General features: G+C 40.8%; 1 protein-coding gene across 1 annotated transcript; it reads left to right on the forward strand.

Moving 5' to 3' along the window:
- The first annotated feature begins 606 nt into the window (after positions 1-606).
- Positions 607-11,142, forward strand: LOC311125088 (lipid scramblase CLPTM1L-like). Its single transcript, XM_084158369.1, has 16 exons — positions 607-1,195; positions 1,319-1,413; positions 1,708-1,897; positions 2,309-2,463; positions 2,821-3,017; positions 4,677-4,771; positions 5,059-5,143; positions 6,258-6,361; positions 8,343-8,408; positions 8,515-8,565; positions 8,711-8,793; positions 8,920-8,954; positions 9,183-9,238; positions 9,476-9,520; positions 9,761-9,876; positions 10,343-11,142. Exons 1-16 carry the CDS (start codon positions 1,031-1,033, stop codon positions 10,431-10,433), a joined length of 1,629 nt encoding a protein of 542 aa, XP_084014495.1. The 5' UTR covers positions 607-1,030; the 3' UTR covers positions 10,434-11,142.
- Positions 11,143-14,444: the final 3,302 nt, after the last annotated feature.

A 14,444-nucleotide genomic window follows, 5' to 3' on the forward strand; every position in this document is an offset into this window, starting at 1 on the left:
AGAAAGTTAATCTCATTCTAGTTCTGTATGAGATACAGGCACGCTTCTCTCTCTCACCACAGCAATAGCCACGCATTGGTCTATATGTGCTACAATGTTGTGCAAATCATAAACACGTTTTCACATTAGGTTTTTTATGGGGCATCCAGGACAATTACAGTGGAGTCAACTGTAATGAGCCTAACTCTGATTGCTTTTATTATAATGCAAACTGTGAAAATTATTTTTCATGCCACGAGAGGTACCGGATCCTGGTCAATGGGTTCCGGAACAAAACAGTCCAAAACTGAGAGGTGCCGGATCCCGATCAAATTAAACACTGCTATTATAATAATAGCTTCATATATTGGATTTAGTCAAGTCAAGAGGTTTGTGTTAATTGTTTTTCAAAACCAAGAAATTCAACATATTTTAATTAGTTTCTACAATACATGGAAAAATTCTGCTTCTATTGTTGACGTTGACCTGGCACTGACAGTAAAGGTGACTTGGAAAAACGGAAATTATAATCAAGAGCGAACTGTACTGCATGGAGCGTGGGTGACATCTAGCGGCCAATATATTTTCAACCGGTATGAGATTGTTGGATTTGCGCAGCCGCAGTTTGATACTGTCCTGAATATTCTAACCAGGAAATAAATTACGGAAGTAGCTAGCTGACAGATCCATGCTTCTTTAAAATAGCCGTGATATTGCAATTTCGAGATGCAAAATGGCGAGCAGAATTCGGGGATTTTATAATGCACAAAATATGAACTAATAGACATTGCATTTGATAGGTAAAAGAAATGAGGAGACGATAGCTAGCCATGGTTAGCCTAGCACCTGCCGACATATGTGACCTTAATGTCCAGTCCATAAACTACACTAACGTTACAGTATGAGCAATTCATCTACCGACGTTAATCTGCCTCAGCTAAATTCTCTCTCGGTTTCGCATCTGTCCTCGGCTCTGGTCAGAAGAGGATAGCGTCGCTACGGTATCTGACTGGCACATTTCGTATTTGAAGGACTAGACGGAGTCAGGAGCATGTTTCAGAAGATCTCTTTCACGGCGCTCATAGTCGGGGTGTTCGTTGTGTATGTTTCGCACACTTGCTGGGTGATGTATGGCATCGTTTACACCAAGCCTTGTGAGAACCCCAAATTCGAAAACTGCATCAACCCTTATTTGGCAGGAAAACCAAGACTGCAGGTTGGTATGCATCATTGCAAGCCAGCTAGATGAAAAAACGCAAGCTTGCCAGTCAAGACAGTTGTTTTGGGTGTGAAAATTGATTCGTGAACATTTTCTGTGTTCTTTATTCCCCATTCTCAGCTGAGTATCTATACAGCCTTGCGACCCAATGCTGATGGTGGACAGACCCTCATTCACAAGGAGGAGGACTTTGATGTTGAGACCAAGTTTGAAAGGTGCAACATTTCTTACGGTTACAGGATATGGCGGTATCCATCGTGCTTATTACATCTGACTGACTGATAATCACCTATGGAAACTTTGTGGTAGACACAGTCAGTGATCTCTGGGTATTTGCATGATGACTAGGACTTCATGTTAGCAAGTCATCTGGAGCCAAAACGGGTGCAGAAATCTGCCCACATTCATAGTAACTGATTAACATTGAACAAACCGACTATAGAGACTACTTCAACCTGCAAAGTTCTACCTCTCCCTGCTATATTGACCTATGTATCCCTTTCCTATAGGATAGTGAATGTGTCCCTCCCGAAGAAGACCCGTAAGAATGGGACTCTGTATGCCATGGTGTTTGTACACCAGGCAGGCATGTCTCCGTGGCAGGACCCCAGACAGGTGCATCTGGTGTCCCAGCTCACCAGCTACATGATACCCAAACCACCAGAGGTCAGCCTGATCTCAGGGGAGGAAGCACCACAGGTCAGACTACTATTACACCACACAATGCCTGCGTTCTAAATGGCACCCTATATAGTACACTACTATGGGGCTCTGGTCAAAAGTAGTCCACTATAAGGGAATAGGGTGCTATTTGGGACGCAACCAACACTTACAAGATCCAAAGCAAGACATTTATACATCTCTTTATTATTAGGATGTGTCCGTGTGCACAGGCAGTGGCTTGCCTTGGAATCAACCATTCTGAATTGTCCCTGTATAGCATATATTTTTTTAATGTTTGTCTACATAAGTCTGTTACATTTGAATGCCTTTCACATTGGAATGCATTTCTGTGGAGTATGTCTTTCAAACTGTCATGCTGATTGTGATGTTCAGTTTTTCCCCTGTCTTTTTCTCTCTGGTCTGCTGTTGTCATTGTGCCCAGGGCAGGTGGAGCAGCAGAAACAGAAGCCTAAAAGAGGTGACTCTGCAGTGGACCGGCCCGTGTCTCACTGGCGCTCCCGTCTCACCCTCAATGTGGTGTCAGAGGACTTTATCTTCGACAGGGACTTCCTGCCCAGCGACGTGCACCGCTACCTGAGAGTGTAAGAACACACTTATGATACAATCTAGAATTGAAATTCATCATACACTCACAAATGGACACCTGGAACTAACGATACAGTACACCTTCTTCAGGGTGAAGAAGGCACAGTGATGCTGAAATATTGGTGGTTTACCCAATCAATTACTGGGAGCTTGTATATAGAGTGTGCGACTCTTTATTTATTTTTATAGCCTACAGTTTACCCGCCGTTAGTCAGCATCTCTACCAACCTTTTTTGGGGGGGGGTGCACCAGCTCATGCTTTTTATTACAATACAAAAATGTAAACTTCAAATTCCAGAGCCTTTTTATTCAATCATTTATATGTTTTCCTTGATTGTTTTACTGTGTTCCAGATTTCAAAATGGAAAGAAGAGGATGTACCTTCCACTGCTGTTTGTGGATGAGCTGAGCAACAGAGTGAAAGACTTGCTGGAGATCAACAGCACCAGCACAGAACTCCCTCTCACCATCTCCTATGACACCATCTCCCTCGGGAAACTCCGCTTCTGGATTCACATGCAAGATGCCGTCTACTCCCTGCAACAATTCGGTGAGTAGTACTATAGAAATTGTTTACCGGACACAGATTAAGCCTAGTCCTGGACAAAACATTATTTTCCATTTTAGATTCTTCATTGAGATTGCTTTTTAGTTCAGGACTAGCCTTTAATCTGTGTCAGGGAAATAGCACCCAATATGCTAGTTGATACTAGTGTGCAGAATTGACACTAATCTGCATGAGTCGTTCTACCTACCGCCAGAGGATCACAAACTGAACGACCACATCACGAGAGAGACATCTGTCTTATCGTTGCTGCTGTTATGTCATTAATTGAGTCTGCGTGGAAGAGGTTCTGCAACTGTAGTAAGAAATATATAATACAATCCTTTGTTTTGTCTGTTTTGAACATGCAAATCAATGTTTGATAAATGCCCACAAGAAAATCACTTTTTTTAAACTGAAAGACGATACCCAGAGCTTACCCATGATGTTGCACAATGATTTAAGTCAATAAGTCATAGTTTGATATATTTGGGCTTGAAGTGGGAAATCCGAAGTGGGATTTTTTCAGTGGCAATGCCGTGTGTTTCCCTGTGATATGACGTGCTAATGCTTTTCAGTCTACATTTATTCTCAGGGGTTTTATTTGAAAGTTACCACCCACCAGCATGGCATTGTTTATTAATCAGAAACACCTGCAAAGTTCTTCGTCTTCGAGTCCGGACTGAGCAAAAAAGGTTTTCGCCGTAGCCTACACTGAGCCATGGAGCTAATTTAAAATAGGGGGTGTAAACTTAGGTTTTTGCACCTCCCCCCTTTTTTTTACCAGAAGATTAACATAATCAATTGGATAATTTGTGAATTTTCACTAATTGATGAGCTAGTCTTTATATAGAAAAATATGACAATTTTATAAATGGTATAATTGTGTGATATGATTGCATTTTGCAACCCTGCTCATCTGTTGCTTCACAGCTTTGATTGGTGCAGCTAAACCACAAGTGTCTATCCTATAATGAACAGGCGCCCACGAAAGAAAATTCAAGTCACTTGTTTATCTATTTTGTTGTGCTGTTACATTTGTATTGGTGTTTCGTGTCTGATGCGCTCAGGGTGTTTTGCAATGTAATTTACAACGTGCATCATGAGCAAAGTCATTGTAGCCTATCATTTTACTTCCCCTGTGAGAACCATGAGCACGGGCTGACTTGGCTTTGCTGTACCGCAGCCGAAGCCTGCCAGCAGCCTTCCTACCAAGGGTTGCACCTTGTCCATTACAATGTAGAAAAATGCTTGTCTCTTATGGAAGATGCCAAAACGTTGGAGATGACAATAGATGGTGATGTCAAAGATACTGGTTTCCATCTGTGGTGAAGTTTTCCCTATTATGCTTATGACAAATCCAGCTCCAGAACCAGCCAGCTGGCTAATCTTTTGAATACGGTGTAGTAAAAAAAAAAAAAAAAAAACTGGCAACAACAGATATCATTAGCTTGCTAGATAAGGTTAGCAAGATAGCTAACTAAGGTTAGCATGCTAGCTAGCTACACTGACATGCGTCAGTTCTCTATTTGTTGATGTTTTTCCAGTCCACGTGGAAATCTCCAGGACATTTTTTTCCCACCCCCAATTCGTGATTATGTATAGGAAGCCTGCGTCATTCTTCGGAGGTGGAACCTAAGCAAATTTGGTTTGTTGTGATTTCAGGCTTCACTGAGAAAGATGCTGATGAAATCAAGGGCATTTTCGTGGAAACCAACCTGTACTTCTTAGCCCTCACCTTCTTCGTAGCTGCCTTTCATGTAAGAATGTGAAGTCGTACTGTTCCATATAAATTAAGTGACGATCATCTTTAATGTTTACATTTTGAAATGTTTTGTCATTTAGCCGTCGCTCTTATCCAGAGCAACTTACAGGAGGGCAGATTTGTTTCACCTAGTAGGCTCTTAGATTCGAACGAGCGACCTTTCAGGACTTTACTGGCCAAACACTCCTAACCGCTAGGCTATGTGCCGCCCACATGCATGACTGAGATTCACTCAATTATTCCTGTATCACATTGCATCTTAAAAGCGTGTTTCATTTGCAGCTCCTATTTGATTTCCTGGCCTTCAAACATGACATCAGCTTCTGGAAGCAGAAGAAAAGCATGGTGGGGATGTCCAGCAAAGCAGGTGGGTTAACTTCTTACTAGGATGCTGTTAGGCAGGGTTGGGGTCAATTCCAATTGAAGTAATTCAGGAAATTATTTGAATTTAAAACTTTTAAAATAAATACATAGCTTCTCCTTTTCTGTTTATTGAGAAAAAATATATACTTTTTTAATGTATTGAATTGGAGTTTCAGTTTACTTCCTGAATTACTTTTACATTTTAGTCATTATCCAGAGCGACTTAGGTAGTGCATTCATCTTAAGATAGTTTGGTGAGACAACCACAAATCACAGTCATAGTAAGTACGGTGGGGGGGGGGACGACATTGGCTATTCGGTGGAATTCAATATATGCCTTTGTGTGTGTGTGATATTATATTCCAGATATACACAGAGTATACCAAACATTGAAAAAAAAATAATAATAATCGTGATTACGAAACATGATCCGCCAAACCGCGCTTCTTAACACCCAATCGCTTAACCCGGAAGCCAGCTGCACCAATGTGTCGGAGGAAACACCGCTCAACTGACGACCGAAGTCAGCATGCAGGCGCCCGGCCCGCCACAAGGAGTCGCTAGAGCGCGATGAGCCAAGTAAAGCCCGGCCGGCCAAACCCTCCCCTAACCCGGACGACGCTGGGCCAATTGTGCGCCGCCTCATGGGACTCCCGGTCACGGCCGGGATCGAACCCCAGGCTGTAGTGACGCCGCAACATTGCGATGCAGTGCCTTAGACTGCTGCGCCACTTGGGAGGCGGTGGAGCGTTCTTGATACACACAGGGAACTGTTGAGTGTGAAAAGACCAGCAGCGTTGCAGTTCTTGACAAACGGGTGCGCCTAGCATCTACTACCATACCCCGTTCAAAGGCACTTCAATATTTAGTCTGGCCCAATCACCCTCTGAATGGCACACATACACAATCCATGTCTCAGTTGTCTCAAGGATTAAAAATCCTTCTTTAGCCTGTCTCCCCTTCCTCTACACTGATTTGAAGTAGATTTAACAAGTGACATCAGCTTTCACCTGGTCACTCTGTCATGGAAAGAGCTGTTCTTAATGTTTTGTCTACTCAGTGTATATGCAACGTTTGACAATTCCCCTTACATGTGTTTATGTTGTGGTCCTTTCCAGTACTGTGGAGGTGTTTCAGCACCATTGTGATTTTCATGTACCTGTTTGATGAGCAGACCAGCCTGCTGGTCCTCATTCCTGCTGGAGTAGGCTCCATTATCGAGGTACGTCTCCTCACATGCATTTAGTGGCTTTGTCCCTAATAGTCCCTATGTATTTTTATTTGACCTTTATTTAACTAGGCAAGTCAGTTAAGAACAAATTCTTATTTACAATGACGGCCTACACCGGCCAAACCCAGACAACGCTGGGCCAATTGTGCGCCGCCCTATGGGACTCCCAATCACGGCCGGTTGTGATACAGCCTGGAATCGAACCAGGGGGTATTGCACTACTTTTGAGCAGGGCTACCTATATCCCGATTTAACTGTCGTTCCTCACAAAGTCTGCACTTGTTTAATAATTCACAGATTTTTTAAAGGATATGACAGGTATATAGATTCCAAAGGATATGACTGGTATATAGATTCTAAAGGATATGACTGGTATATAGATTTTAAAGGATATGACTGGTATATAGATTTTAAAGGATATGACTGGTATATAGATTCTAAAGGATATGACTGGTATATAGATTCTAAAGGATATGACTGGTATATAGATTCTAAAGGATATGACTGGTATATAGATTCTAAAGGATATGACTGGTATATAGATTTTAAAGGATATGACTGGTATATAGATTTTAAAGGATATGACTGGTATATAGATTCTAAAGGATATGACTGGTATATAGATTTTAAAGGATATGACTGGTATATAGATTCTAAAGGATATGACTGGTATATAGATTCTAAAGGATATGACTGGTATATATATTCCAAAGGATATGACTGGTATATAGATTTTAAAGGATATGACTGGTATATAGATTTTAAAGGATATGACTGGTAAAAAGATTTTAAAGGATATGACTGGTATATAGATTCCAAAGGATATGACTGGTATATAGATTTTAAAGGATATGACTGGTAAAAAGATTTTAAAGGATATGACTGGTATATAGATTTTAAAGGATATGACTGGTATATAGATTTTAAAGGATATGACTGGTATATAGATTCCAAAGGATATGACTGGTATATAGATTTTAAAGGATATGACTGGTATATAGATTCCAAAGGATATGACTGGTATATAGATTTTAAAGGATATGACTGGTAAAAAGATTTTAAAGGATATGACTGGTATATAGATTTTAAAGGATATGACTGGTACATAGATTTTAAAGGATATGACTGGTACATAGATTTTAAAGGATATGACTGGTATATAGATTTTAAAGGATATGACTGGTATATAGATTCTAAAGGATATGACTGGTATATAGATTTTAAAGGATATGACTGGTATATATATTCTAAAGGATATGACTGGTATATAGATTTTAAAGGATATGACTGGTAAAAAGATTTTAAAGGATATGACTGGTATATAGATTTTAAAGGATATGACTGGTACATAGATTTTAAAGGATATGACTGGTACATAGATTTTAAAGGATATGACTGGTATATAGATTTTAAAGGATATGACTGGTATATAGATTCTAAAGGATATGACTGGTATATAGATTTTAAAGGATATGACTGGTATATATATTCTAAAGGATATGACTGGTACATAGATTTTAAAGGATATGACTGGTATATAGATTTTAAAGGATATGACTGGTATATAGATTCTAAAGGATATGACTGGTATATAGATTTGTGGGAAGTAGTGAACATGTGCACACTTCAGCAGAAAGGAGATATTATTGGGACCCAGGGCTCTGGGAATAGGGTTCCATTTGGAACGCAGACAGTGTTTCCTTAAGGTTCTCTATTTGCACAGTTACTGTTGTTCACGTTAGTAAAATGTATTTCGTCAGATTGAGTTGATAGTCTTTTTCTGTTTGCTGCACTTGGTGCACTATTCAGTGACTCAATGTTTTCCTCCTTTTGTATGTTTGGTCATTCAAACATCCTGTGTCCTGGTTTCTCTTAATCCCCTATGTTTTAGATCCTTGTAGGTTATTGTGTTCTTGTAGTTTGTTGCACGGTGTCCTCTCGACGCCTGACTGGTTTATCTGTCCCTCTACAGGTGTGGAAGGTGAAGAAAGCCTTTAAGATACAGATTGTCTGGAAGGGTGTAAAACCAACATTTATAGTAAGCCTGGTTTGTTTGGAAGGATATCCGAGTTCATTTCTTCAGGATTACGTTTGGTCTCCGTTTGTTCTACATTGATATCAAGTGTGTGTTTTTCTCCCTGCAGTTTGGAAAGTCTGACGAATCAGAGAGGAGGACTGTAGAGTATGATACTCTGGTGAGACTTGCCATATACATTTGTTTTGTCCATTTCAAAAAGCACCAAACACTACATGTGTTCCTTTCTCCTCAGTGTGTATATAAGTAGCATTGTCATAAATAGCATCCATTTGATTTTCCTTTCAACGTTCTTCTCTTCCCAGGCAATGAAGTACCTGTCGTATTTACTCTACCCAATGTGTATTGGAGGAGCGGTTTATGCCTTAGTGTTTTTGAGATACAAAAGGTAGGCTATAACATTGTCTGGACAATAACATATCGATTCCCCCCTTGGAGCCTCGATGTTGCCCAGACCCGGTCTACTATGCGTTTTGAATGTGTAATAATGTCTCCTCTGCTTTCTGTTTGGCAGTTGGTACTCCTGGATCGTCAACAGTTTAGTGAATGGTAAATTCTCTGACATTACCCAGAAGCCAGCATGATTTGCTGTAATTTACTTTTAAAAGCCAGATTTACCATAAGCGTTGTTTTTTTTTGTTTAGATCAATTGTTTTATTATATGTTCAGTCATTAGGCAGAATCATTGGACAAATAAAAAATGCATTGTCAGTGCACGTCCATGATCATCAATAATAGAAGTATTGTTATTCCCATTGATGGTTTATTTTTTGACAGGAGTATACGCTTTTGGATTCCTCTTCATGCTACCTCAACTCTTTGTTAACTACAAGGTCAGTTACATTATACATTTTAGTCATTTAGCAGACGCTCTTATCCAGAGCGACTTACAGTTAGTGAGTGCATACATTTTTTTCATACTGGCATGCTGCCGCATACTGGCGCCATGCTCTACCAACTGAGCTACACGGGTATACTGAGCGCTAGTGCACGTCTTCCGTGGTGTATTATCACATGACGCTAAAATCCAGACGCTGGTGTCCATATCGATTTTATTCTTGTTTCAACAGTTCAAATCCGTGGCACATCTACCCTGGAAAGCATTCATGTATAAAGTGAGTGAATTGTATCAGGCCTCATTTGAGAGATCGTCAGGTTTTACACTGTTAGATGGAAATGGTTTTTATCATTGACGGGCGATAAGAGTATGGTTACCAGAATGTGTAATAATTGTTGCAATGAAACATCCATAAATCTATCCGAAAATAGACATAATAAGGTGATGAAAATGAAGCTGAAGGACGTTTAATGATAGTCGGTTTATATTTATTGCGTCTCATCTTGTCCATCCCCAGGCGTTCAACACCTTTATCGACGACATATTTGCCTTCATCATCACCATGCCCACCTCCCATCGGCTAGCCTGCTTCAGGGATGATGTGGTCTTCCTCGTCTACTTGTACCAGAGATGGTAAGCCACACGGCAGACACACACACACACACACAGGTGTAGGATCTTCATTTGATCACTGTTTTGTTGCTGAGAATTTCCCAACGCTGCAGGAAATGTAGATGAGCTTTGTGATTTACATAATTTCACTGAAAACCCACACTAACACAAGGTTATATTAACAGTATTGCACTTTTTAAAGTATCCTACTTTTGTCCAGCTAATAGCCTAACCACCGATCAAGCAACATTATAGACTAAACGTTCAAATTCTGTTGCTGCAGGATTATTTATCTGCGACAATACTGGTCAAATTAAGATCCTACACACACACACACACACTGCAGTTTCCCTAAATTGACTGTTGCAGTTGGTAAAATGAGTCACTTGTAAATAACACGATCTCCAATGCTACAACAGAATATCCTCACATTGACCGCATCAATTTGTTTACTACAACCTTTACCCCACTCTTTTTCTCTCGTAAGGCTGTATCCTGTTGATAAGACCAGAATGAACGAATACGGACTGTCTTACGACGAGGAAGAGATACCCGAAGGAAAGGCCCACAAAGACTAAAACTGATCACAGACACACATGCAGGTCCTGAGAGCCATGTGTAGAAGATGGACCTACACGTCGCTGTGCTGGGATGGGGTACTATGCCTGTAAAACACTTTGGTGTTATTTGTCACAAGGTGGATTTGCCTCGTAGGGAAGGTTCAGATATCCTTACTGCTCTCCTAAGCCCCTCACTCCCAGCCAGTCACCACCCACCTTATACCTACCCAGACCATTGAAGACTTGAGTGGGCTTACCTAAGCAATACGATGCCTAGCACAGCACTGGTTGAATTGGCCACAGCTGCCACCAGTTGAAGGAGCATGGACCAACCCATTATGTATAACATGATTGGTGAATGTGTTTGTCTATGGAATGGGACCAACTCAGTCCCCCTCCCCTTGCCCGCCTGCCTGCACCTGTTTTCCCCCATCCAACTTATAAAAAATAAATAAAACACCTGGTGCTTCATATCATGATGTCATCATCAGGAGACGCTAACTGATGTCACCACGTTTTGTTCTCTTGGTCAAAGCGAACAGAATCCTGTTTGATAATTCAGAAGAAGATCTCAGCTTTTATGTTTGTATTTGACCTTTGTAAAGTATTAGAACATGAAGACCACGAGATGATGGTGCCAAATATGGGAAATTATATTTGATGTGCTTTGAATGTGAAAATGTGTGATGTTACATTTAGTTAATTGTTATTAAAGCATTCGATAATGTTTGATTGTTTTGTTGGAGTATGAGTAAATGTATAAATGTACTTTGGGAAAGTGTTATAAGGACCAATGGGGTGGAAAATATATTTCCTTTTGTCAGAAATTCAGAATTGATTGTCATTTTGTCTGTAAATATTTTTTACACACACAAAAATAAAAATCTTAGATGAGGGGGGAAAATGTAATGATTTAAGAACCATCAGATATGTGAAGGTCTCTGTCTTTTAAAAAAATGTTTATTGATCAAGTTCTATCAGGGTATTCAACTCTTACCATACGACGTCCGGAGCCTGTTGGTTTTCTGTTCTACATTATCATTAATTGCACCCACCTGGTGTTCCAGGTCTTAACCCTGATTAGAAGGGGGAAAATGCAGTGGAACTGGGTTCCAGGTCTAAATCAGTCCCTGATTAGAAGGGGATAAATGCAGTGGAACTGGGTTCCAGGTCTAAATCAGTCCCTGATTAGAAGGGGATAAATGCAGTGGAACTGGGTTCAAGGTCCAGAGTTGAGTTTGAGTGCTGTAGTTGATGCTTTGTGTTAAAACAAATCCCATGTTTGTTTTCCTCCCACAAGGATGGGGATCATTTAATGTAGCCCATCTTAGTTTATTTTTGTGAATTGTTTGCATCATGCCAAGGCTGTAGGCATGTTTCCATTGACCCAGGTTTATTCAAAGATTATAATTTTTTTAATGGAAATTGTGTTTTCCGAATATAAATGATTTACAAATGATTTTGAAGGTACCAGGTGCATGTGATGTCATCACGAAGGCCTAACTATGAATATCCACTCCACATTTAAGTCTAAATGCCTACTGCTTGCAAAATAAAAAATTTCAACTATAAAAATTGTTTCTTTGCAGGACAAGGATTGTCCTGACTCAAGAATGCCTGAATTGCTTCGCCTTGCTTTTCTGGTTGGCTGGATGCAAGCTTCACCATCCAATTATTTCAGATCTACAGGAGTGCAAGTTTCACCAAGGCATCGACCTTGGCGATATGTTGGCACATGAGAATCATTAGAATATGGCAACTATTAGTAAAGTATTGCATTCTATCCATGCCGGCTTTCATGCTCTGCCCAAACGCTACGCTATGCCACGCCCATGGACATTAGTTCTTCTCTGCTATGAGTCTGGATCTGAGTACCTCCCAGACGATTTCTAGAACGCAAACACATTCTAACTGTTCTTACTGGTCCCAGAAACCGAGCGGCTGGGCCAAAACACATATGGGTAAAGCATCGTTTTGAAAATTCGTCATAGGCTTTGATCAGCGGTTCCCAAACTAGGGGTCTCCTGACATGAAAATGGTGTAGCGGGAGAATTTCCAAAATTCAGAAGATTGTCTCACGATTCCCAAGCATGAACGGGCACAGGGGATGTTCAGTGTGCTGCGTGGCTATATTGACGAAAAACAAATTTCATGGAATCTTATGGTGGGCTTTTGCACAGATGGGGATCCATTTATGGCGGGACGGTGGGCAGGCCTCTGCAATATTGACACATTGTATGATGTTAAGTTGCGTCAATTCAAATCTGATATTTGGGACAAAAGAGGTCATTACACAGTATCCAAGTTAGTCTAGTATTTATTAATGCAAATGCTTCAATGGTAAATATGATGTTCTTATATACGGGTCCACTGAAATACCACGCAGGGCACTCAGAGAACTAAGCCATTGTTATGAGTTCTTCTTAAAATACTCTGACAGAGATAGTTCCCGCTCCCTGCTGGCCAATCAGAGTAGAGACTGAGCGTGGTTTAGACTTACTCAGCCAATCCGTTGGCGCACAGGCTGGTCCCAGCTCCTTGGCGCTCCACTGTTGCCAGGTGTCTAGTTGTTTTGCAACTTATCCAGAAAGTCAGCACTTTTGCAGTACACGTTCTTGGATGGTTCACAGATCACAAAGAGGCAGTGTTCGGGTATTGTGAGACACAAGTTCTTATCTCCCCCTACTCCCTAAAACAGCTCCTCACATGAATCACAGCTTGTTATGTGAAACAATTTATATCAGTACAGTACAAACCTTTTATGCTTAATCATTAATGCATTCTTTCTAAGCTAGGTATCACATCCAGTTATGAGAAAATAGATCCCCACAATGATACACCGAATACTGCAGAAGGTAACTTCTATTGTAAACTACATCAAACCACATCCACTGCGCGCACACGCCTGTTCACAAACTGGAGATATGGGATCAAAACATGAATGTTTCATTTCATACCGAGGCTTGGTGGTTATCGAGGGGGAGTGTTGGAAACATTTTTCGCATTGAGAGAGAAACTGTTGTCATTCACAATGGATGTAAAAAATCAAATAAAAGACTTGGTTGATGTTATGTGTAATGAAAATAAAATGTGTGTCCTTGCCTATGTAACAGACATATTTGGGAAACTAAACGAATCAAACGCAAGCATGCAGGGGAAATACAAAAACATTCTACAGATGAGTGACCGAATCAGTGGATTCAGAGGAAATAATTCTCATTGGAGAGAGAGTCTTTCAAAAGCAAACCATGCCCCCTTCCCTCGGATGTTCATGTTTCTAAACAGCATCAGGAAGTGTCCCACACGAGTGATGACTGCTCACCTCCAACGCTTGGAAGAGCACTTTGGGACCTACTTCCCAATCCGTTTGACTGTGATCCTGGCTCAGTTGACATGCCAGTAAGTGAAATCGAACAGCTGATCGAGCTGTCATGTGACCGAATGCATTCACGGGTCACTACGGAGGAGTTTTGGTTCCTGACTCAGAGGGAATAATAACCTGCAGTATTAATGCCTTGTTCAAAACAACTGGGAACTCGGAAATCTCTGACTTCCGACTTCAGTGCGTTCAAGACAACTGGGAATTTGGAGAGAAAAAAACAAGCTCCGACTGGGAAAAATAGTTTAACGGTCATCCAACACGGAATTCCAACTCGGGAACTCGGGCCTCTTTCTAGAGCTCCGACTTTCCGACCTGAAGATCACTGACGTCATGATTTGACCTCGTATTTTTTCGAGTTCCCAGTCTGCATTAAAACCAAAAATCGATCCAGGTTGGATGTGATAGCAGAGATGAGGTGCGCACTGTCGACCACGCCTCCTGACTTTGAGAAGCTCTGACGCAACATGCATCAAGCACACCCAACATTAGTGGTGGTGAGATAAGATACAGTACATTATGTCAGACTAATTTGCAAATAAAAAAGTAAACATTGGCTGTTAATTACATAATTATTTTCACATGGTTGGGGTCACGATAATTTTCTGATATCTAAATGGGGTCGTGGGCCGAAAAATGTGATACTCTGA

This window comes from Coregonus lavaretus (assembly GCF_964263955.1).
Source record: "Coregonus lavaretus genome assembly, chromosome: 3".
Taxonomy (NCBI): domain Eukaryota; kingdom Metazoa; phylum Chordata; class Actinopteri; order Salmoniformes; family Salmonidae; genus Coregonus; species Coregonus lavaretus.